Source organism: Antechinus flavipes, chromosome 6 (genome assembly GCF_016432865.1).
Source record: "Antechinus flavipes isolate AdamAnt ecotype Samford, QLD, Australia chromosome 6, AdamAnt_v2, whole genome shotgun sequence".
NCBI lineage: Eukaryota > Metazoa > Chordata > Mammalia > Dasyuromorphia > Dasyuridae > Antechinus > Antechinus flavipes.
This window is the reverse complement of record NC_067403.1, coordinates 67902596-67929390: the sequence shown is the minus strand read 5'-3', so window position 1 is coordinate 67929390 and position 26795 is coordinate 67902596. Positions and strand designations below refer to the sequence as shown.

The 26795-nt window shown below is 37.9% G+C and overlaps 1 protein-coding gene across 1 annotated transcript in view; it reads left to right on the top strand.

Annotated features, from left to right (window-relative positions):
- Nucleotides 1-8716: 8716 nt before the first annotated feature.
- Nucleotides 8717-26795, top strand: part of RNF150 (ring finger protein 150) — a 338712-nt gene continuing 320633 nt past the window's right edge. Inside the window, exon 1 of the mRNA XM_051965732.1 lies at nucleotides 8717-9228. Coding sequence (XP_051821692.1) covers nucleotides 8751-9228 — 478 coding nt within the window. The 5' untranslated portion in view covers nucleotides 8717-8750. The remainder of the gene's footprint in view (nucleotides 9229-26795) is intronic.

Here is a 26795-nt window from a genome sequence, read left to right as displayed (position 1 = left end):
CTACTTTGCTTTTCTCTGTGTATTCCTAGAACTTAGCATAGTGCTTTATATATAGTAAGTGCTTAATAACAGCTTTTTCAATCAATCAATCATTCATTTGGAGCCTCTTTTTTTCTCATTTATAGCTTTAAAATGCCTCTTTAAGCTTCTGTCCTCCTGATATTTATCTCACAGGATGATCCGTGTTTTTACAGGAATATTTTCATTATTAACTGTCCTTGCTACCATCTTGTATACATATCAGTCTTTTAAAAATTATAAATTACCTGATGAATTCTTTGTATTTCCATATTGGTTCTTTCTCCTTCAAAATAGAATTATTTTCCTTCAGATCTGCAGGATCTGATTCCTGAGAACTTCCCTTACTTCCTGGAATTACTTTTCATTTAGAAATGTAGTCTTTTATCTTCCATTTCTTTATTTTCTGAATCCGTTTCCCAAATACATGTCAGCCTATATCTGAGTTTCTTTTTTCCTTTCACAAAATCTGAGTTAGAGAGGTCATCTCTTCTCTCACCCTCCAACAAGATTCTTATCCTTTGTACTCAAGCAACAAATTTCCTGCTATTGGGGATTCAACAAAGAACAAAACTTGATTTGGAGTCATAGGATTAAGAGTTTAATTGTAAACTGTACTATTTAGTACCTTTATAATCTTGGGTAAATGATTTAATTCTCTTGGGAGTCAGTTTTCTTCTTTGCAAAATTAGTAAATCAGACTAAATGATTTCTAAGGCCTTTTCCATTCTTAAATCTATGTTTCTATGATCTTAGATCCAGGATAGAATTTCTCCTTATTAGTTCTTCTATTCTATTAGTTCTACCACTTGAATGATGAAATTATTATAGTACAAAGGATAGTAGGGGATAGACCTATTGTTTCAGTAGTAAAGGGAACTCCTAAAGAGATAACTCCCCTTACCAATAATTGGCATCTTCTCGCAAACTTAGTCTTCTAGAATTGCCTATAATATAGTGAAGTTAGTGACTACAAGTCTGCCTGAAGTTCATCTTTATTTATATAGTAGCAAGGAGTTGTCTTAGAGTCAAGAAGACTCAGACTCTTGGTAGCTGTGTAATCCTGGGAAAGTCACTTAACTTTGTTTGCTTCAGTTTCCTCACCTGTAAAATAAGCTGAAGAAAGAAATGGAAAACAACTCCAGTTTCTTTGCCAAGAAAACTTCAAATAGGATTCTAAAGAGTCAGAAATGATTGAAAAATGACTCAACAGCAACTTAATAAATGTTAGTTTATTTGGCTCCAGAAAAAAATCAATTTGCTAAGGAATTCAACAAAAATTTATTTCATAAAATAAATTAAAATTTAAGAAATTGTAACAAGAGGATATGGATGAGTCCAGATTATATTCCTTCACAAGGATAGAAGTTTTTGGGTTTTTTAAAAATATCTTTAAATAAATGAATCAAGAAAAGAATCAAAGAACCTCAAAAGACATTAATCTGTTAGATAAGGAAATGGAAAGGACAAAGAAATCAACAAGGAAAAACCAGTTTTGACAGGGGAAAAAATGCATTAAAACAATCTGAAGAGAATTCACTTGGAGGAAAAAACCAAACAAACAAACATTTGTTCTACAACAGAAGTTAAATTGCATCATGTAAGAGATAAATAAAATTGTATTTAAAAAACACCTAAAAGGAAATAAAGGAAGATCAGAGATATAACTTGGCATAATAGAAATAGTCAAAAAGACTTAGGTTCAAATTTCTCTTCTGAAACTTACCTTTATTGTAGCCTTTTTTCCCTACCTTTTCAGCTAAGAACTTTGCCTCATCTTTCACTTTAAAAATCAAGGACATTCACCAAGAGTTCCCTCCTCTCTTCTCACCTTCTATGACTTAGATGCTTTCTGCCATTATCACCCCTATTTCCTTTCTCACAAAAAAGACATATTTCACCTTGCCAAGATGTACTCTATATGTACAAATAATCCTATTCCATCTCACTTGCTCCCCAAAATCCCTTCTATTATCACAATACTCTCACTCATCTTCAATATTTCCCTTTCCCCTGCCTCTTGAATCAGAAAACGTGGGTTTGATCTACTGACTGTTTTCCTACTACCACAAAAAACACTCGATCCATCCATCCAAACTATCTTTTTTCATATAGCTCTCCTCATTTTTTTTTGTGACTAAAATCCTCGAAAAGGCTATTTACAACTGCCTCTACTTCTTTTTCCTACAGTTGATTAATTTTCTGCAGTGGGCTTCTGATGTCATCATTCAACTTAAAGTGCTCTCTCCAAAGTTACCTATGATTTCTTAATTGCCAGATCTCATGGTTTTTGATCAAATTTCAGCTTTCTTGACCTCTCTGCACCCATTAAAACTGTTGACCACTATCTTCTCCTTGATACTTCTTTCTCTAGATTTTCCTGACATCATTCTTTTCTGTTTGTCCTGCTTTCTGAATACTTCTTTTCAGTCTCTTTTGGGGGATCTTCATTTAGGTCATACTACCATTAGAAGGGCCTTATCCTGGAGCCCTCTTCTCTTTCCCCACCCTATGAAATTTTGCTTGGTGATCCCATCAACTCCCCTAGACTCAATTGTTTTGATAATGTTGATATTCCAAGATCTATTTAGTCAAACCCTAATCTATATTCTGATCTCAAGACTCATCTAATTGCCTATAAGAAATCTTAAAGTGGATATCTCATAGACATATTAAATCTCTAATGCTTTGTGCAGTTCCAGGCCCACAGTAAGCACTTAACAAATGTTTGTTTGACTGAATGCTTGACTACAAATGAGAATTTATAAACAGACATATATGTTTGTTTACAATCTGTAAACATACATATATATATGAAACATATATGCTTACAGATATATGTGTGTATTTATAATTTTTATTTATGGGTTTGTTTATAATTTGTAAACATATGCATATATGAAACATATTTGCTTACAGATATACATGTGTGCTTATAATCTATAAACAAATTTATGTTTGTTTACCATTTGTAAACATACATATATATGAAACATGCTTACAGATATGTTTATAATTTGTAAATGGATATATGTGAATGTGTATATATGTATATATACATACAAACTAAATTGAATAGGAGGTGATCAGTCAAGGCTTCATAAAGTAGCATGAATTTAAAGGAAGCTGCTAAGGATTATAAAAGGCAGAGATGAGGATCATGTAAATTCCAGGAATGAGTTAGGAGGGAGGAGATCACTTGTTTAAAGACATCATTTTGGGAGAAGGAGCAGCAAATTTGGGAAATAATAAGCAGCCCAGTTTTTCTGGAATCCTCAAAAAGAAGCTTTTAGCTCCTCCCAGAGTTATGGAAGATTTTGAAAGCTAATCAATAATTCCAAGCGAATGTTACTCCCATTCAAGAACCTCCACTTTTAGAATTCCTATAAACACTTGTGCAAGTCTTTTAGTCTTACAACTTTAGAAAAGCTTTTCTGTGCCTAATATGCAATCACAAAAGCAGGAGCCCCATTTGGGAGACGCTCCTCCTCCACACTAGTAAAAGAAAGATGCATAGGTGAAACCCCTATAAATCATTTGCTTACTTGGCAATATTCTCGACAAATTCCCGAAAGGTTCCCATTCTAGGAAAGTAAGTAAAAAAAAGTTTTGCCAAAGTCATATAGAGCTAGTTATTGTGCCAAAGAACCATCACACAATCAAGTACATGATCAATCAGAAGGTTAAAAGATCTCGAAGCAGAGAGATTATTTAGAAATTCTTTTCAATTTGAAACACTAAAAATCCCAAAGTGGATACTTAAAAGCAAACTATGGAAATAGTAGCCCAGGAGAGAGAAGAAAATAACAGATTGATTTATTCAACACCCATTTATTAAGTGCTTACGATGCATCAAACATTGTGCTTGATACTGGGGTCCAATGACAACAAATGCAGCAAAGCCCCCTCCTCTCAGGGAGCTTCCCTTCTGCTGGGAGTTTATCTATTGCATCAAAGCAAATCCATACTGCCTCTGTTTATAAACATTGTGTCATATGTAAGCCTAAGTCTGGACATGGTGTTCTTTTGGAAAACTGAATCAGCACATATAGGGTAAGAGACTTTCAAAGACAACTACATCTTACACTGATTAATATCAGCTGGCTGAAGATCCTATATCCCCTTAGATATCATTGAATAAAAAATGGAATAAAGGGCATATAAGTATGGTTACTTTCATGTTCAAGAAAGCATGGTATTTACCATTAAATAGATTTTGAATGTAGGAGAAACTGATCGCCTTATTTGTGTTTGAAATGACACCAGCTTGTCAACTGTGTGCTAATGATTAATAGTCTCTTGTTTCACCCAGAGCACATATAATTTTGTATATTCTATGGTTGAAGATATATGATTTTATCACGACTCTTCTGGAAGCCATCTTAGATTTGTTCTATTCTCTGTTCCTTCCTATTTTCTCTTCACTCACTCTATCTCATATAAGCATTTTCCTAATCCAGTTCTTGGTGTTGGATTCTTTTTTTTTTTTTTTTTTAGTGTGTAAACATATTTATACAATTCTCTTGTTGCACAAGAAAAATCAGATCAAAAAGGAAGGAAAATGAGTAAGAAAACAAAATGCAAGTGAACAACATCAAAAAAGTGAGAATGTTACATTGTGATCCACACTCAGTCCCCACAGTCCTCTCTCTGGGTGCAGATGGCTCTCTTCATCACTAGATCATTGGAGCTGGTCTGAATCATCTTATTGTTGAAAAGAGCCATGTCCATCAGAATTGATCATCATACAATCTTACTGCTCATCTCACTTAGCATCAGTTCATGTAAGTCTCTCCAGGCTTTTCTGAAATCATCCTGCTGATCATTTCTTACAGAACAATAATATTCTATAACATTCATATATTATATTATTCTCCAGTTGATGGGCATCCACTCAGTTTCCAGTTTTTTGCCACTACGAAAAGGGCTGCCACAAACATTTTTGCACATGTGGTGTAAAACACATTTCTGGTGTTGAATCCTTAAGAAAGAGGGGGATTTAGAGTGGAGAGGAGGGAGGAAGCAATATCTTAGATTTCTAGCTGCTCTGACATCAATTTCTGCTTTCTTCTTTGCCCCATAGACTGCAGGATCAGTGCTTTCTCTCCAGGGTTATGCTGAAATCAGCTTGAACCAGCTTTAAGACATGATTGTTAAATTTTAAGCTGGCATTTTACACCTTGGAAATTAGCAAAGGCTGCAAATCGGGGCTTGATTTATTGTTTTATTGATTTTCAAGGTTTAAAGTAACAGAGACAATATTAATGATGCAGAATAAACTTAAAAGTGTTTTATGTGCATGCATCTCTCCCCCACCCCCCAGCCAGATGTTGAAGATGGCTCTCTTCAGTCTCTAGTGTTTCCAGGATACCAGCAGTAGTCCTTATGGATGTTAATCCTAATATTGGCCCAGAATATGTTTATATTCTAAAATGGACAATAAACAAGGCCAGTTTGCAACAGAGTTAGATGTGTAGCATCATGCTAAGAGCATATAATTTAGAACCAGAGGATTTGGATTTGAATTTCAGCCTTACTAGTTAGTGTGTCATTTTAGACTTCACTTTCCCCCTGTCTAAAATATCAGGAGGTTGGGCCAATCTAATAAAGACAACCAACGTATATTAAGCACCTGTTATTAGCCCTGGGTCAGCTAGTGGTTTAGCTAAGCTAGTGGCTTAGTAGTTAGAGGGCTGAGGTAGGAGTCAAAAAGATTCATCTTGAGTTCAAATCTTCCACAGACACTTCCTAGTTATGTGACCCAGGGCAAGTCACTTAACCCTGTTTGTCTCAGTTTCCTCATTTGTCAAATGAGAAAGAAATGGTGAAACACGGCAGTATCTCTGCCAAGAAAACCCCAGATGTCATGAGGCATTGGATGTGACTAAACAACAAAAATGATTTGCTCTGAACTGTGTTCAGTAGAGATCCAAAGATAGACAAAGATATCCAGATATAGTTCTCAAGGAGCTCACAGTCTAACAAGAAAATAATTTTTTTAACATAGTTTCCAATTCAATAGCCTACGATTCTATACAATTCCCTGCAAACCATGTTTTCTGAGGTTAGTTGTGAGTCTGAATGAAATTGCTTAAGTGTATGAGGAGTTGGGAGAGACCTCCTGAGAAGGTTCAACTTACTTAAAAATGGATAAGTAGATACAGGATAATTTAAGAAGGAGGGCAGCTCAAGATGGTGATGAGCACTGGATGGGGAAGTCAGCAAGTTTGAATCCTGCCTCAAATATTTACTATCTGTGTGACTGCAGACAGGTCACTTCCGCTTGAGCCAATGTAAAATGAGGCTAATAGCACCTTCTTGAAAGGTTATTAGGAGAATCACATGAAATAGTATTATGTAGAAGTTCTTGGTACATAGTAGAAGCTACAAAAAAGCTTGTTTCCTTTCCCATCCCCAGTAATAAGACACTGGGGTTTTTTGGTTCTGAGAGACTGAGGAGCTCCTTAAAGCCAGGGAATGGTGAATAGTGATGGGATGATCAGAAACCTTTATTTCCAAAATGACAGACTCAAGAACACACTTCTAGAATGACTATACTCTGAGTTGACTGTCAATAATTGACTTATTATCACCTCTAACTTCAACTGCACTGATGCCCTCTAAATAAGAATAACAAACTTCCCTCCCCTGGATATGGAAATCTGCCACTGAACTATGAGAAAAAAAGATCAAATAAACAAAACAAGGAAGCATCTTATTCATTTTCCTTTTCATATACACACAAAGACTAGGGTGTTGTTCATAAGAAAATAAACAGAACTGGACTGATTTTAAAATGGGAGATTGGAAGGGCAGCATAGCATATTGAAATGAGCTAGATTCCTATCTCTGTCCCTTTCACAAGAACTTGGGAAAGGCGTTTTCTCAATTTAAGCTTCAGTCCACACACCCTCCCCCATCTGCAAAGTGAGAGGTTAGACTAGATAGAAAAATAACTTTATTCAAATACCATTTTAAAGTTTGCTAATGTACCATTTGGAGAATGGCTGAATAAGCTGTGGTATAGGAATATGATGGAATATTGTTGTTCTGTAAGAAAGGATCAGCAGGAATTTTAGAGAGGTTTGGAGAGACTTACATGAACTGATACTGAGTAAAATGAACAGAACCAGGAGATCACTATACGCAACAATGGCAAGATTATACAATGATCAATTCTGAAAGACAGGGCTCTTTTCAACAGGGTGGTGATTCAGGCAGGTTTCAATGGACTTGTGATGGAGAGAGCCATTTGTTGTGCTTATTTGCTTGTATTTTGTTTTCTTTCTCATTTTTTCCCTTTTTGATCTGTACAGCATAATTGTGGAAATATGTGTAGAAGAATTGCACATGTTTTATATATATTGAATTACTTGCCCTCTAGGGGTGCGGGTGGGGGAAGGGAGGTAGGAAAAATTTGGAACAAGGTTTTGCATGGATGAATGTCGAAAATTATCTATGCATTTATCTTGAATATAAAAAGCTTTAATAAAAAATTTGCTAATGATAAATGTGGAAATATATTTAGAAGAATTGCACATGTTTTACTTAGATTACTTGCTGTCTAGGGGAGGAGGATGGAAGGAAGGGAAGGAAGGAGAAAGATTTGGAGCACAAGATATTGCAAGGATGAATGTTGAAAACTTTCTTTGCATGTATTTTGAAAATAAAAAGCTGTTATTAAAAATTAATAAAATTTAAATAAAAATAAAATTAAAAAATTTAAAGTATTTTAATGTGTTTATTCGTGTAACTGGTACGTTTTACTTTATTGCCTGAATTCAAACTCTTTGCAAGCTACTTCTCGGTGCCCCAGGGAACTAAGACTATATATAGAGAGAGATTGCTTAAGAGTTGCTGAGATGCTTGGGGTTTTTCGAATTGAATTAACCCAGCAGATGTCGCTGCTGTCGAGAAAGAGAAAAAGGGAGGAACGCTAGCTAAACTGAAGCCGAAGCTTTGACATCACATTAAGCTCCTCCTCAGGCGCACATATTATGCACACACACACAGACACACACACACAGGACACACTCACACACGCGCGCGCGCAAACACATATATATACACACACACACAAACACACACACGCGCAAACATACGCGCACAGCCTCCTCCTCCTCCCTGGTTCCGTCCCCCCCACCCCCCAAAGTCCGCCAGACTGCTTCTTTCCCCCTCTGGCAGGCAAGCCCTGGGCTCCCGGTACATGTCCCTGGTGAAGAGGGAAAGGAGCCCGGCAGCGGCGGCGGCCGCGGGACGCGCACAGCAGCTGCTGCCTTTCCCGAGCCTCCTCCTCCCGGCAGCATCAGCAGCCCCCTTGGTGGGGCGCAGGCGACTCCCGAGTGAGCGCGGAGCCGCTTCGCACTCGCTTCCTCCCCTCACCAACATAAGAGAGGAGGAGAAGCGAGCCAGAGCGGGAGCCGGACCATTGGCCAGCCCGACTCCCCAGCGACGCCCGGGCGCCTCCTCTCCCTCCCGCCGGGCCCTGGGCGAAGAGCATGAAACAGTCTCTCTCGGGCTGCTGAGGACATAGCGATCGGCCCGGAGCCCGGGAGCCGCGTCCTAGAAGCCCAGCGCTGACACCGGAGAGATCAGCGGCGGCGGCGGCGGCGGCGGCAGCGGGAGCGGAGCCCGGCAGGGGGTGGGAGACGGCAACTGCAAGGACGGGGGTGGGGGGAGGGCGCGGGGGGGCGGGGACCGGGTGGAGGGGGGGCGCCCGGCGGAGGAGAAAGATGGCAATGTCTCTCATCCAAGCGTGCCGCAGTCTGGCTCTCTCAACATGGCTGCTTTCCTTTTGTTTCGTGCATTTGCTGTGTCTGGACTTCACCGTAGCTGAGAAGGAGGAATGGTACACAGCGTTCGTGAACATCACCTACATCGAGCCGGGGTCGCCGGCGGCGGGGGCGCTGGGCGCCTCCGGGGAGCTGCGCAGCGAGAAGAGCGAGTGCGGCCGCTACGGCGAGCACTCGCCCAAGCTGGATGCCCACGGCCGGGTGGCCATGGCCAGTTCCGTCCAGGAGCGCCTGGCCTGCGACCCCAACACCAAGTTCGCCGTCCCGGCCCACGTCAAGCACTGGATAGCCCTCATCCCCAAGGGCAACTGCTCGGAGAAGGACAAAATCCGGCATGCTTTCATGCAGAACGCCTCGGCGGTGGTCATTTACAACGTGGGGACCAACACGAACGAGACCACCACCATGTCCCATCCAGGTGAGCGAGCGGGGGGTGGGGGGAGTGGGAGCACCGCACTAGTCGGGCAGGGGGTGGGGGTGGGGATGGGAAGGAGGCGCTGGGGATGGAGACTCCGAGAAAAATCCAGCGCCTGCTTCCATCTGGAAAGTAGATTCTGGGCTGAAAGCTACCGACTTCTCTGCGCCTTTTAAGTTTTTTTTGGGGGGTTGATGCCGGCTTTTCTTCAATTTGAAGACAGAGGTCATTTTCATTTGGGTGATACGATAGAGCGATTAGAGAGCTGGATTTGGAAAGACCCAGAGGGTGTTCTGAACAGTGGCAAAGAAAGGGTGAAAAAGGATGAGGAAACTTTTATGGATAAAGAGACCTGGATTTGGAGGGGCCAACACTGGAGACAGTTTTCCCTGGGGATTGCCAGCCCTGGAACTGATCTGGGGTCTGATAGCTGGGATAGCTGTCACCGGGCGCCACCAGGTAGAGCTTCACCTGAGCCAATAATGCCGGTATCTAGAGGTTAGGGTTTCTCCCTGCAGCACACCCAAGGTGAACTTGTTCCTTCAGGTTGTGTTTCATTTCTTCCTGGAAGAGTAAAGTGTTTTTCTTCTCCCCTGGGTTGAGCAAATAGTAAATAATAATAATATGTATTTTTTTTAAGTGCTGTCCTTCACTTACCCAGAAGGAAAACGAATAACTGAGCCATGATTGTAAATCGCCTCAAGCTGATGCAAGCGAGGAAAGTTTGAAAGGGATAAAGTTATGCACAGTTCCTGTTATGTTGTCTCATACAGGCCGAGGATGAAGGGCTTACTATGCTTGGGAGCTGTGTTTGGTGAAGAGCTAATTACAAGCTGGGAAGGGCAAGTGTTTCTTAGTTGTTTCAAGAAAGCCGGTGTTACTGTAACGTAGCATACTTCCCTGTTGCAAGTGTATTTACAGATGGGGAATATCTGCATTTGCAGGAACAGAACAACAAATCAAGCTTGACAAAGTATTCTCTTTTAGTGGACTGGCTTTAGGAGCCCAAAATAGCACCTGTTATGTGTGCTCATAAAGTGATTCCTAAGAAGGACACCCTATCTCCTCCCTTCCCCCTTGTTGTGTACATATAATTCCCCAAAGACATGTAGGAATAGCACTGTCAGATGCTACCCCACATGGTGAGCGTTGGAATCACCTAAAAAATGAAATTCTCTTTCAAAAGGTCTTTTTAATTTGAAAGAGTGAGGTTTAGTAAAGGGAATGCCATCTGAGCTGAAGGGAGGAGAGAAGGTGACAGAGACAGAGAGATCCATAGAAAATCCCTTTTGCAAGGACAGATTTCCATTCCAAGAGCCCATATCTGTCGACGGGAACATATCACTTGTTAGTTAGATATGTTCGAGTTTGTTGAGTTGAGAACAACTGTTTTACAAGAGGAAAGTGGTTGAAACAGGTTAGTAAGTTTAAGAGAAATTCCAAATCTTCCCACATACTGTTCTCTGGCATGATGATGAAGAGGGAGAGAGGGAAGGTCTTTGCTTTAAAGTATTTAGTTGCCCCACAAAACTTTAAAAAAAATAACTCTCATTCTTGAAAGGGATTGTTTACTGCCCAGGGGTAGAGCAGTTGGAAAGGATACTTTAGGATTTGCTTTTTCTTCTGAGATAGTATAACAACTTTTGTTTTGTTTTCATATGGACACTTTATCCATCAGGTAACTTCAGGTGTGAACATGCTTTCTACTGACACTTTGGGCACTGAGAGGATTAGTAACTTCTGACCTGACATGGTAGAAAGTGTGCTGTGACCTGGTTTCAAATGCTGCTTATAATGCTAATTGCCATTGTGACCTTCAGCAAATCATTTAACTATTCTAGGCCTCAGTCTTCTCATCTATAGAATGGGATTATTGCCCTTTGGGGTCCCTTTCAGGTCTAGATTTCTTATATTGGGAATAGGACATGTGCCGCTTTGCATGGTCTCTCAATAAACTTTAAGATTAAAGTATTGAAACTTTTATGCACTTTTCTCAAACCAAATATAATTCAATAATATTTAATCTGAGGGTGTGTAATAGGGATCATGTAGTTAAAAAGTGCTTTAGCCCCTTATGACTTAAAAAAAATTCTTTAATAACCAAAGCAGAATACTTTCTTAGCTTGTACCCTTGTCTGGAGTCTTAAAATCACCCTCTGATTTAACCTCAAGTCTCTTGTATTATTTATCCCTATCTAAAAAGGTTCTCTAGAATTGCCAACATGCTGGATCAATTAATGACTTGTGTATATGTGTGTGTTTTTAGAATGCAGTAAGTTGTTATTATTTAAGTTGTTGTTTTATTTAAGTTTAAGACACAGTTGGAGTGAAAGATTTACTAACAGTTTGAAGTTTAAAGGTCAAGAGAAATATAGGAAATTCTTTACCATAATAATTGGTATATGTGTTTACAAATGTGTTAATGCTGGATCTGATAACAGGCAAATAACTTTGTCATTATTATCTGACAAATCCTTGTTCCAAAAACACCATCTCAGATATAGCATTGATTTTTTTTTTCTTATGATTGCTTTAAAATGAGATGTAAGAACAGGGAACAACATTGTGAGCTCTGCATTTCGTGCTAAAATGAAATTTTTATTTCTTTTCTCAAAGCTTGGAACTACTAATCTGACCGTCAAAGTCTCACATCTGTAGCATTTGGAAACTCAAAAATATTTTTATATGAAATTTTAAATAAAATAAAAACTTAAACTCAATTTGCAAAAATGAGGATATTTGGGCTTTTGGTGAAAATATTCTCACTTAGTGAAAAATGGAAGGTAATTTATATTCATATTTTCTGAAATATAGGCTGGCTTCAATTTATAGATGTCCTACTTTTGTTCACCCCTTTCTGGAAATAACCAGGTGGTTGCTTAAGGAATCCTACTTCCCTCTTTACTACTCTTAGGAAATTCCCAGTTTTCCTCTTTTTTCCATCTCTTATTGTTATAGATCTTTCCACAGTGTCCACTCATTCCTCTTTTAACTCATAGGCCCATATAGCTGAAAGGAAACTTAGAGGCCACGTAATCCAATCCCAGAGAAGTTTAAGTGCTTACCCCAAACCATTAAGTTAAAGAACTGGGATTTTAAAATAGTTTCTTTGCCTCCAAATTTTGAATGAATTATTTCATGCAGCTTCCTCTCTCCTTCACTATCCCAAGTGCCCCATCTTCCTTTATTTTTTTACTCCTTCCTTAATGCCCATCTCTGGTTCTCACCCAAGAACCCCCCAATTCTTCATGCTTTGACAACTTAGAAATTTCATCTTAGCATGTTACTATTCTTCTACCCTAATTAAAATCCTGTTCCAGGACACAGGCCCATTCACATTGTTTAGTAAGAAAGATAGAGAAGGGAGTTCCTTTTCTTCTTGCCAGATTTATATGGGGGAGATGAGGTACTGGCATTCCAAGTTTCCCCATAAAATCATTGTAATTTATGGTGCTGAGTTACTATGAAATTATACAGTTTAATGCTTAAGTATTGCTTCTTCGGTGTATCAAGGATTTGTGATTCTATTTAACAAATAATTTAATTCAACAAACAAACAAATAGTAAAATTCCTACTATGTAGAAAGCATATTAAGAGGCGATAATAAAGACAAAAACAAAATACCCCCAATCCTTCCATGGTTCTCATTTCTCCTGTGGGACGGGAGGATCCAATCTGTACATTCATATGTAAAAATAGCTTAGACCTTACTCAAAACTTAGGGGAGTGGAGAAGAGATCTGGGGGAAAGCTTCTTGAAGGAGTGATTTTTTTTTTTAAGCCTTGAAAGAAGCTAAGGATTCTGGGCAGACTTAAAGGGAGTGTCTTTGAGACTTGGATAATTGTACAAATGAACGGAAGTGAGTTGTGGAATGCCAAGTTCAGGGAACAGTGAGTAGTCCATTTCTGTTGGAACATAGAATTTGGGAAGAGAATAAGGTGAAGTTAGTCTCTGAGATACAGGTTGGATCTAAATCGTGAACTGTCAAATCATGAATTAGACTAATAAGCTTACATTTTATTCTAGAGGCAATAAGGAACATCCTTGGAGTTTATTCATGCTTGGATATAATCCACACACACACATTTGCTTATGATTCCTCCACACTTTAGTCTTGGTGAATTTCTGTGGCCAGTAAAATTCAACACCTGATTGGGGACAATCTTCTTGGATTAAGTTTGTTCCAGTTAGTTGGCTCCTTGGAGACAGACACACAGTACTGCTTCAAATGTACATCCAAAGCCTTTCAAACTCATGTTCTTAGTGCCCTTCTCTGGTTCTCACCCCAGAGCCCCCAATTCTTCATCCTTTGACAACCTTAGAAATTTCATCTTTGTATGTTGCTATTCTTCTACCCTAATTGAAATCCTGTTCCAGGACATAGGAACCATGGTGTGATGGCCCATTCACATTGTTTAGTAGGAAAGATAGAGAAGAGAGTTCCTTTCCCCCTTACCAAATTTATATGGGGAGGTACTAGCATTCCAAGTTTCCCCATAATGTACCCTATGATGAGACATCAGAGGAAATTCTAGTGGAGGAATTCAGGTACAAGTTCAGAGAATGCTCTTCATTCATTTTTCCATTTAACAAATGCTTATTGAGTGGCTATTATGTACTATGTGTTAAGTAAAAGAGATTCAAGTCTTCTAAAACTTATACATGAAAAAGAGGGTTGAAGTATCCTGTTCTTTCCTATACATTCAGTTGAGGATTGAATACTTATTGGATTAGATAAAAATTTTTACCATTAGTTTCTAGAGGAAAATTTAGTGGAATTGTGAGATTAGGCCATAGGAGGCCCCCAATTTTTGACTAATGTGAAATTCACATTTGTATTTAGATCATCCTCCCCTCTCAGGATGAGAACTTAGACCCACAAAACAGTAATATAAATTATTTGAACTTGGTCATTTCCATCTCTCCAGCAGATACCCAGATCATTGCCCCCATTTTATCAAATTTTCAGCCTCTTGTCGCTATTTGTAGGTCTGTTGACCCTTAGATTTTTACACAAATAATCTATTTAATTTTTGTTTATTTTTGTCACTAAGTGTTAAGTAACTTGCCCAGAGTCACATACTAGTTAAGTGTCTGAGTCCCCCTGACCCCAGGGCCATTTCTCTATCCACTTTGCCACCTAGCTACCTCTAATCCATTTACTTTAACAAGCATTTATTAAGTATCTATTCTATTGGAATCACTATTCTAGGTCTGGTAGAAGGGGAGGCTGGAAAGGAGATGAGGGACCCATACAAAGAACATGAAAAATGACTTCCTGACTTCTAGGAATTTATGGTCTGCTGAGGCAGTACTCTCTTATCTGTCATTCTTGCTGCAGGCCTAACTCAGCATCTCTTGATATATTTTCATGGATTCCCTCTTAAATTTCCTTTCTCTCTTTACTATTCCTTGTCTATCTTTTTTTTTCCTTTTCAGAACTAAGTAGTTCTGACTTTTTATCACTCTTACAGTTATTTGTCATGCTGTTCTTTTGGCCTCTGACTCAGAAAAACTGCACGTATTTGGAGAAAGCTATTCTAAATATTTCTTTCCCTATGTGACCAATTCCTCTTTTAGTCTATTACCTATTGGTTTTCTTCTTTCTTCCTTCACTTTGGTTTCCCCCTTTCTTACTTGTACTTGTTATTTGGCTTTTACCAGCAGTTTCACTTGGTGATCAGTCATAGTTTGTAGAGTCACGCCTTGTAGGATATGAATGATGACGATATGGAATAAAGGGGATAGATAATCCAGTGTCTAGATACCAGTAACCACTGTGATTTAATTTTGAGGTTGAAGTGGGAGTAATAGTAATCCCATATTTGCATCAAGCTTTCAGATTTGCAATGCTTTCTTCAAAATAACCCTGTAAAGTCACATACTCTTTGTGCCTAGGATAGAGTTTTTTACACACGTGCTTGTGGATTGGATTAGAAATGGATCTGGTATCTCATTAGAGTAGGTATTTTCATCGAGATGTAGATAAAAACAACCACTCTATGCTTTCCTATTTAGTTACAAGTTATACATCTTGCTTGTGTTCTTCTATAAATTCATTACGATGACCAAGGGGTCTTCCTTGCTTTCTCTGAATTAAAGGGACACAAATAGGGCATGTGGATTGTCCATCGGTTTTCCTTTTCTCCTTTGGGACCAATTTATCTTCTTTTTGACCTGTACATTTCTCCATTGAATTCTTTAGATAGTAGGTATTATTTCATAGGCCAGGATATCATCAGAGATAAAGTGACCTCCGACCCTTACTAATCATGTGAACCTGGGCAAGTCATTTAACTTCACCTCCTTTCAGTTTCTTTATTTGTTAAATGGGGGTTGGGACATTGTGCTTGTCTAGCTCAAAGCTTATAAGAAGCTGTGTGGGTTGACTCTGTATGGGATCCTATGACTGAATATGGAGGTCACAAAATTATGATTTATTATCACTAAGTTTTGATGTGCACACTATTTTATATGCACTGTGCCACCTAGCTGTTCCATAGCCACAAAAGTTATCTATTTGTCTATCTAACTAGCTAGCTACTTTCTCTTCATCTCAACCTATATTAATTAAATGCTTATGCTAGACATTGTACATACAGATACAATGAATGAAACAGCCCAGTGTCCTAAATTGCTGAACATATGTTTTAAGTAATCCCAATCAGGATACAGGGCCAGTCTACAGGTTGCCAGTGGTGGTATTGAAATTGGAATAATAAAGCCCATCTCCTGCTTTAGAATGAGATTAATGTATCACAACCCAACTGAAGTCTGTAGTGTTTTTATTATATAATGGGAAATTATGCCCCCCCCTCCCAACCCCAGATCCTTTGATGGATAGTTTGAGAGAGAGAGATTCTATGACCCTATGCAAATCACTTTACCTCTCTTGGTCTTAGTTTATTCATCTGTAAAAGATGAGGGAGGGAACTCTTTTAGTTCTCAGTGTCTATGATTTAAGAATTTTTCTCATGACCTTTGAATACTATGATTTCCCTGATTTTTTTTTTTTATTTCCCTGATTTCACTAACTACTTTTAAGTCATTTAGTATCTCTTCAGTCTCCCCATCTTCAAAACAAGGAATGATATTACCACCATTAGCTCAACACAGTGGAGACGATATAAAATGCCATGAATTCTTTGAAATAAAGAAGTGCTTATCACTCTGCATATACCATCTTTTACTTGTAATCCCTATCTTATTCTGTCAACTTTGGGGGAAGGGGAGGATTATGAAGAGATAAAGAGTGATTTGTACGTGGCATTGTTCATAGTCTACAAAGTATTCCAAGTGGAGCAGCTTCTTCACAAAGCTAATTATAAGAAACATTCCACTTCTCAGTATCCTTACTATTTTGGTATTTCTGCAGTAATAAAATATAATCCTATTTAAATTTAATATTTATCCCCCTTTTTCATGAAGTCTGAAATAATTAGCATTTTTCTAATATGAAACTTTTATTTCATTAAATATTTCTCAATTACATGTAAATATTTTTAACAATTTAAAATTTTAACAATCTTTAAAAAAAGGAGTTCTAAACTCACTCCATTGCTTTCTTACCTTGAGAAGGCAAATAACATGATATTAATTAAACTTTTAAAGTCATATAAAACCTATTTCTATATTAGCCCTAAATAATTTTTTAATTTTATCTTGATAATATAGTAGTCATTTTTACATAAGAAAACATACACACATAAACACAAAATAAAACACCAAAAATCACATAATTATATTAGGATAGATAACAGTGCACATTTATGATTTTGAGTTATTAAGACAAGTCATCACTTCATGACTTGAGGACTTATAGATGGAGGTATCCATTTCTTGGCTGACCCCTCCAACTCTCAACCACCACCAAATAATTCACCAAATCTCAGCTTTCTGAATACTACCAACCACTTACTACTATTTATCTAGTTGTGGCCCTAGAAACTTGTTGAAAACCTGAAAATGGGTTAGAATTCTGAGAAATTGGTGATAGATAGATAGATAGATAAATGATAGATGATTTGGAATTTTGCCTTTAATACTGGCCAACACTGGCTTCTTTTTGTAATGCTACAGGATCCATGATTGTAGGTCATTCTTTGACCTTTGCTTTAGTGTTCCGAGCAGGCTTCTTTTGGCAGTTTACAAATGAGGAAACTGAGATCTATTGAGGTTAGAAGAGATTGTTTCATGTAGTGCCTGGAATAATGGACATGGGACTAGAAAGATCAGGATTGGAATCCTTCCTCAGTCACTTACTGGTTATGTGAGACCACAGAAAAGTCATATAACCTCAGTTTCCTTATCTTTTAAATGGGGTAATGAAGTTTATGGGTGTCTGCAGGATAATGAGTTTAAAGCACTTTGCTTTATGCTGTTGTTGCTGTGATCAATCAATCAATATTAATTAAATATCTATTATGTGCCTGGATAAGTGCTGGGGATACAAAAAGAGGTTCCTGTCTCTAAGGAGGTTATGATCTAATGGGAAGATGAGTTGCAAACAAATATACACAAAGTAAACTATCAGAGAGGGAAGGCATTAGAATTGAGAGGGATTGGGTAAGGCTGTAGAAGGTGGGATTTTAATTGGAAGTATAAGGAAGCCAAAGGGGGTCAATAATTGGAGCAGTGGAGAGAGAGCATTCCAACTAGGTGGAACTTGTCTGAAGTAGTAGTAATAGTTGATTTGTTGACTTAAATTTGCCAGACAGATTCTTTCACCTCAATTTACAATTATCACAGCCAAAAAGTCCTTCAAAGTTTGTATCAGGTTCTGAGATCTCTTACTTCCTTCTAAAACCTGGCTGTCTTTTTTGTCTCACCCCCCCAACCCCCCTCATTCAACTCCATAGTGAACTGAACTGCCTTCCTCCTACTACTGCTTCCTCTCTCTTCTCCCTAACAAGATTTCAAGGTCAGGGATATGAATATTTCTCCAGATCCATATTAGAGAAAATCTTAATTGAGAATTTGTACACTGTAAAAATTCTTGGCAAAACATAAACTAAATATCTTCTCCATTTCAAGAAACAGTTCAATTTGGCATGTTTAGGTCTTGTAGAGTCAGAGACTTTTAAAGTTGGAAGTTGGAAGGGCCCCTAAAGGCTATCTGGTCTAAATTCCTGCCCAGTGGGAAAATCTCCATGACATGACACTTTTGTGCGTCAAAAGAGCTGCACCTCCTGTGGAGTTAGTCCAAGTGTGTTCTGGGAGATTCTGGGAGGAAGGGGAGAACTTGGTTCTTTATTGCTTGTTTAGTCTTTTGAAAGGATTGCTTTGGCTGCCTAAAAATCTAGCCATTAAAAAAAATTGTTCAAGTTTTGAAAATCAGGAACTTCTTTCATTTCCTGCTCAGCCTTTGACTCATTATTGTGTGACTTTGAATTAGCTATTCATTCATTCATTCTAAAGACATTGATTTTTGATGGTACTTGGCTAGGCACTGAGGAATACAGGGGCAAAAACAAAGACCACTCCCTGCCCTCAGAGAGCTTACATTCTCTTGAGGAGACACATGGGTAGCTAGGAGGCACAGTGTGTAGAGTATCAAGCCTAGAATCAGGAAGACACATTTTGAGTTCCAATGTGGCCTCAGACACTTATTAGTTGTATGACCCTGAGCAAGCCACTTAACCTGTTTACCTAAGTTTCCTCATTCATCAAAGGAGCTGGAGAAGAAAATGACAAATGGTTCCAGTATCTCTCCCAAGATAACTACAAAGAATAGGCACGTCTGAAATAACTGAATAATGAGAACTACAAAAGGAAAGACAAAGCTAAGTTAAATATAAGCTATTTTGAGTAGAGAGGAGACACAAAAATTAGGAAATATGAAATGGGCACCTGATTTGTAAGATAATTGTATAAATATGTATGCCTATATTGGATTTAACATTTTTTTTTACCATGTTTAACATATAATGGATTATATGCCATCTAAGGGAGGGAAGGAGGGGACGATTGGACCATAAGGTTTTTCAAGGAACAATGTTGAAAAATTATCCTTGCTTATGTTTTGAAAATAAAAAATTTGAATAAAAAAATTTGCCTAAAGTTATGCTTCATAACTATGAAGTTAGTAGCATAGCCCAGATTAAGGGTGACTCAGATAACCCTTGAGGTCTCTTTTTGCTCTTAAAGATCTGTGAATTTATAGCACCTAACTCAAATTCTGCTGGGGACTAACATTCTAGTCTTTTAAAATTCTATTTAACATTCTATTTTTTTAATAATAGCTTTTTATTTTTAAAATATATGCAAAGATAATTTTCAGCATTCACCCTTGTAAAACCTTGTGTTTCAAATTTTTCTCTCTCCTCCTCACCATCTCCCTTTAACAGCAAGTAATTCAGTATATGTTAAACATGTGCAATTCTTCTATATATCTTCACATTTATCATGTTGCACAAGAAAAATCAGATAAAAAAGGAAAAAAATAAGAAAAAAAAATAAAAGGCAAGCAAATAACAACAGAAAGAGTGAAAATGCTATGTTGTGATCCACACTTAGTTCCCACAATCTTCTCTGGGTGTAGATAGCTTTTTTTCATCACAAGATCATTGGAACTAGTCTGAATTGTTTTACTCTTGATGAAAGCCATTGTCCATCAAAATTGATCATTGTATAATCTTGCTGTTGCCGTGTATAATAATCTCCTGATTCTGCTCATTTCACTCAGCATCAGTTCATGTAAGTCTCTCCAGGCTTCTCTGTATTTATCCTGCTGATCATTTCTTCCAGAACTATAATATTCCATAACATTCAGAGACCACAGCTTTTTGAGCCATTCTCCAAGTGATGAGCATCCACTCAAGTTTCCAGTTCCTTGCTGCAACAAAAAAGGGCTGCTGTGAATATTTTTGCATATTGTAATATTCTATTGTTGTATTTAAATGTATGGATCATCTATGTCTTTCACAGCTTGGCTCTGATTGAGCTTTTACTAGTCTTTCCAAGGGATAGCTGTATAATAAAGAACTATCATAGAAAAGTAGAATAAATATAGAAAAACACCAGCACATCCCCACAAATATCCCTATCCTCCAGCCCAGGGAAGATATGACTGACAGTTCTGGCACTTGCAACAAGAAGAGTTGGCAGTTAAGAGACCTTGAGGAAAGATCTTGCACTTGAGAAAGAGAGAGGGTGAGAGACCTCAGGAAAAGACCACTGTGTGTAAAACAGAAAGCTGTGTCCAGAGTGATTTCGCTGGTTCCTAGCATAAGAAGGTTGTCACAACTGAAAGGAAAAAAAATCAGAGCTGGCCATGGAGGAGTCTACTTGTGTAAGTTTAAATCCATCCAATTCACTTATATGTCGGTATCACCTCCTTGACATCATGGTCCTCTGAGAAGGAAGGACGAACAACAACCTGTTTTATTCATTATTTTATTTATCCTTGCTGACTAGATGCTTGCTTGAGTCTGTCTGCCTAAAAAAAAAAATACATGTGTTGTCAACATCATCCTGATTTCTAAGCCCTAGGACAAAGCCCATTCACTTTGCCTTAGTTACGGGTCTGTCCCTAGGAAATCCTTGTGTATAGAGAAGGCAGAGGATTGAGCTTCTATCCTCCCAAACGGGGCAAAAGAGGCTTTTCCTCTCTTTGTACATGGCTACTCTGCTAGTGTACTTTAGAAAAGTATTGGACAACAGGGCAACTAGTGGGTATAGTGAATTGAGCACCAACCCTGAAGTCAAGAGGACCTGAGTTCAAATCTTACCTCAGACACTTAACATTTCCGGGTTGTGTGACCCAAGGCAAGTCACTTAACCCCAACTGCCTCAGGGGGAAAAAAAAGAAGAAAAGTTCTAGACTTTTTTACTTGTATAGTAACTTACTATCTCACCTTTTTGCAACATCATTTTTATATTCCTTTTTATCCTGAAGAGTATGATTATGCTACGAGTAAAGCCAGATTCTTCCAACTTCTGCATATTTGTGGACAGACTAAAAGGCAAGCCGGAGACTTGGCTGGTTACTGGATGACCCAGTGAATAGTGGAAAGCTTTTCACTAGCTAAGTCACAAAGGGATGAGAAAAAAAATCACTACTTTGCATACAGGAATGGAGAAACATCCTCGTATAGCTTAGCCCTGTAAAATGTTTCCATTGTTCCTGGAAGAGGGAGCAGTTGAACAAATTTTCATTGAGTATGCCATTTGGTCACTCAACAAGCATCTGGGAATAAAGAGAGGCAAAACCAGTTTGCAGCATGACTTTATCACCTTTATTTATTCACTTCCAGAGAATTGTAATGGAGTGAAAAGACCTAAATGCAATTTCTTGCCTTGTTCCCAGGCCTGTGACTCTGGGCAAGTCGTTTGCTTTCAGCTTTGGACATGGGAATCACAATAATCTATTACCTAATTTGCAGACTGGGTGTGAGGAAAGCACTTTGTAAATCTCAAAGCCCTGAGGACATTTTGGCTGTTGTTATTTTGTTTAAAGAAGATTAAAGGACCACACCAGAATTTCTCAATGGTCTTCATTCCTAAGCATTCCTGTTATGACTGCCATGGGAGATTGTATAAGAGGCTATGGTTTTTAGTCATGAATTAGAGACTTATGGAAGATGACTGGATTCTGCAGATTTGAACAAGTACACAGACAGATAGGGAGAAACAAATCAGGTCCCTGGAATCTCATCTATGCATGTGAAACATTTACTTACTAAATTATTAGAGCAATCAAACAGCAAAAGAATATGCCTTTGATTTTCTGTGATAAGCTTACTTTTGGGGAGGCAGTACTGGGGTAACACATCTCTCTAATGTCTGGTTTGAAGAAAGAATATATATTGCCTAGAATTCTCAAATTTACTTAAATGGGCAGCATGGAATAACTTATTGTTATTTATTTAACTTTGTCCCATATGAATGAATAAGTTAATGAATAAAAAACAATTTATGACTATCATGTATCAGACATGCTAGAAATAAATCAAAAATAGTTCCTATTGTTGAGAAGCTAATAGTCTAATGGGGGAATCTTTCTGTATATATGTACATACACATATATACATACATGTATGTATGTCTTTATTTATATGTATATATCTGTACATACATAGATACATATAAAGATTGATGTCTCCCATACTCCCATGTGGCTTCTCCATAAAGTCCAATTTTAAATGTGAAGCAACATTAGGGTGGGAAAGAAAATTCTTACCTGTGAATGGACATTATGATTTCATTTAAGTGGACAAAAATTTCCCTGGGGTACTTCTGCCCCAGCTCAATTCAGCAAGCATTTATTAAATGTATAGCACAATGTTCTAGGTAGCTGCCATAAATTTTTTTTTTTAATGAAGAAGCATCCAAAGAATGATATGTTCTAATTATAATAGTAATAATAGTGATTGTTATAAGTGTTTGGTACATTTTTAGGCACAAAATCCAGTACTGTATGAAGTTTTTCTTCCTCCCCTCCCAAGGGACTACTAACCTTGGGAAATCTGAGAAAGCTTTCTAAAAGTATTTGTCTTTTTGGGTTTGGAGCAATGGCTGTAGCCATTCCTTTGGCCATTTACCACAGAGTCTCATTTACCTCATTGATTGTTATCTCACAATCACCTATGAAAATGAGACAGGAAGAACCCAGTTAATTTCATCTCTTAGTAATATCCCCAAAATGAAGGGACAGTTTCAAAGCAAGCCCTCTATCAGCTAGGGGTTGTATTTAGATGACATTTTCTTCCCAGACTCACCCTTTTAGTAAAATGATTGCTTTCTCAGTAGTACATGTCAAGCGTAGCTACTACCCATATGCACAGGGAAGATACAGATATCTCTTTGCCATCCTTGTTTTCCTCCCAGTGATCAAGGCTCACATAAACATGCCCAACTAAATGGAAGCTTACCAGGAAACCTTCCAGGTGTAGCTGTAGCTTTCCTAGCCTTATTGTTGCTTGTATTTCATTCTGGAAGAGGGCCATGGCATCAGGAAGGCAATGCCATGGTACGCAAGTGAATTGAATTTGAGGGTAGAAGGGCTGTGCAAAGTCATCAGCCTCACTTTCTCCTCCTGAACCATCTGCATCCAATGGCCAGATATAGCCCAGGATGACTGGAAATGACTCTGGATGCAGTGGGAGACCTTAGCCTTTTTAAGACTTCTGTGTATAGGAGGAAGATCTGTCCCACTGGGGACCCTATTGGACAACGGAGCTCTTTGCTTTTCTTTCTTCATCCCTTCCCTTTCCTCTGTCTGCCCAAAAGAATGTAAATTTTGATAACTGAAACCTGGTCATGTATCTTGGGGTTTACAGGTTAGAGTTTTTCCTCATTTTTTTCTACTTAATAGTATTTTTTCCAATTATATAAAGATAATTTTCAACATTCATTTTTGTAAGATTTTGAGTTCCAATTTTTCACCCTTCTCCTTTTCCTCTCCTCTCCCCAAAACAGAAAGCAGTCTGATATAGGTTATACATGTAGAGTCATATTCAAAATATTTCCACATTAGTCATATTGTGAAAGAAGACTCAGAACAAAAGGAAAAAACCACGAGAAAGAACAAAAGGGAAAAACCACGAGAAAGAACAAAACAACCCTCCTCCCCATCCCCCCAAATGGAATTAGTATGCTTTGATTTGTATTCAGATTCCATGGTTCTTTCTCTAGATGTGGTCAACATTTCCATTGTGAGTCCCTTGGAAGTGTTTTGCATCACTGCATTGCTAAGAGCTATCTAACATAGTTGATTATTGCACAATGTTGCATTGTGGATATAATGTTCTCCTGATTGTGCTCACTTCACTCGGCATCTGTTCATCTAAGTCTTTCTGTCAGCTCATCATTTCTTATAGCACAATAATATTCCATTGCATCCATATATCACAACTCGTTCAGCCATTCCTCAATTGATGAACATCCTCTGAGTTTCCAAGATTGTTTTCTTAAGTAAAAAATGCCTTAAACACAGATCCTTCTGACTCTCATTGATTGGCCAACAATAAGTTCCAGGCCAACTTTCATTTGGTCATTGTTTGGGCCGATTTGGCTCAGAGTGAATGTAAATAGCAGTTGTTTCTGTTTTGGCCAGAAATCCTGAGTCTTCCCTTCCTAGACTGTGTTTTTTTTTTTTTTTAAAGTATTTTTCTAGAAAAAAGAGACTATTCTCTGCCTCATTTTTTACATCTGAGACCTATTAAAAAACCTTAGTTTAACCTAGGCTTTGGACCTAAACTTCCCTCCTTGACTGATATTTAAAAGTCTCTAAAGACAACAGGATTATGACCAGCCTTTAAATCCATCATCAACTGCAATAACTTTCTTTTCTCTTACAGATTCTAGCTAAATACTGTTTTTCCCATATACTAATAACAATTACGTAATCATTAACTAGGCAGTTCATCACTATTCTTTTTACTTTATCCTTTTACAGAGGAAGAAACTGAGACCCAAAGATGGTAAAGATTTTGCCCAAGTTCAAAGCAGTAATAGAGCTGGGGGTTAGAGCTCTGAGGACATAAATCCAAATCTCATCATCTTCTCATATTGCCTCCTTCCTTTTTGAGCAGTACTTTTACTTGAATCCATTTGCAGTCGGATGGGGAGATAAGCAAAATATCTTTGATCTGCTTTATTATTTTGTTTTCTTTTCTTTAAAATAAAATGATCACAATTAAAACCTCGTTTCTAGTCAATTGGAAAGTCTTCTTTTGGAATGAAAAAACATTCAGGCAGTATATAATGAAGCTGGCATTGGCTTATTGGCCTTACATTGGAGAACTACATAGAGTAAATGGCTCTCCTAATTTGGTTTTACTGCTTCTTCTGAACTAATCAATTCTTTTCTTTTTTACTTTCCTACTTGTGTGGTTTAAAATTTTTTTTTATTATTAAAGCCTCGTACTGATCAAGTCTTAAGAGGGAACTCACAAATTACCAGCTGCTTAAAGGAAAATGTATGAATTCAGTCAAATTGTGTTCATTCCGTTTTTTAGCAAGAGTGGGGAAAAGCAATTTTCTTCAATAAAAGAAGCTAATTAGTCCACCTTCTAAACCATGACATCGCTACAAACATTCTATGTCATTTTGAGCCGAGGTCTTTGACAAGGTGGCTTAGAATTACGGCAATAGTCCATTGCTGTTTATTTGTTCCTGCCTGAGTAGTATTTTGGCATTAAAGTGATATTTACTCATTACTGTTATTATGATATTGTGGCGATGGAGCCTGTCACTATTGTGTTAAAACAGTTGCGGCTCATTGACTCATGCAAATATATTCTTCTGTGAACTCTGTTTATAATTCATCACATTAGTCACTCGAATGCCTTAAATGGGGAAGCAGAAAGCAAACTGCTTCAAACTTGGCCTTGTGTTTTCTTTGGGTTAATTGAATAGGAGGGTCATTTTTGAAAGGAATAAAATCTTTGAAATCATCCATTAGTTGACCTGGGTGATTGGACACTCAACATAAAAATTCTTATCATTCATTTTCGGGCAGGACATTACCTTAAGAAACAAGCTGCATGAGTCAATCATGTCGAGAGAACATAATATAATGGAAAGAATGCTGGATTTCGAATGAGAAATCCTGTATTTGAATCCTCCCTCTCCCATTTAATATCTGACTAAATGACAACTTCTCTCAGCCTCAGTTTTCTCACCTATTAAATGAGGGCATTGGACTAAAAACATCTGTAAGGTCACTTTCACTCCTAAATCTGTGTTCTTTTGATGCAGTTGTGAAATCCAACCAGCTTCTTAGGAATAATACGATTTTTCCATTAAAGCACAATCTTCTCCTCTTTTAGAAACTAATTTAAAGAGTTCCCATACTTCAGGAAGGCACTGATGCTTACAGATTGACTAGTTGTAGAGCTTTGAGCTAAAGTAAACTCAGATGATAACACAAATCTAGCTCTAGCTAATTGTGCAAAGCAACCGTTCAACAGGATATTGGTGCATGTTGATGTGAGAAAACACCATGTACCTTCCAGTGTCCTATTTAAATAACAGGATGTGGAGATAGTCCAGCCCAGATTTATGGCTAAACTTTGGAGGTCTCTTCTAAGATTAAGTTTCCACGAAGCTATGATCAGTATTCTCCTTATCAAGTCCCTAGTCAATAGTAAGTTCCTCAACAGCAGGAGCAATTTTTTATTTTAGCTTTTTCTGTTCAATGTCGAATGAGATTTTTGTACATTGTAGACATTTAATAAATGTTTGTTGAACTGAATTGAACTAATGGTCAATGAAGGCACCATTATAGTCTCTAAATTGAATGAATGAATTATTGCTGAGCAGTAGATGAGCAGAGTTTTGATGAATGATACTTTTCCCTCCATTCTAAATGGCCATTGGTTCAGTTCTTCACATGCCTTATATACCCAGAATCCCAGAATGTTGGCACACGAGGGACTGTGGAGATCATTTCATACAACTCCCTCACTTTGTAGAGAGGCAGCTGGTTTTAGTGGATAGTGAGCCAGCTTAAATTGAGGAAGATCTGATTTCAAGTTATGATTCTAACATACACTGCTTTGTGATGCTGGGCAAATCACTTAACCTCTTAGTGCTCTAGTAGACAGTAAGGCTAAAAATTGCAGTG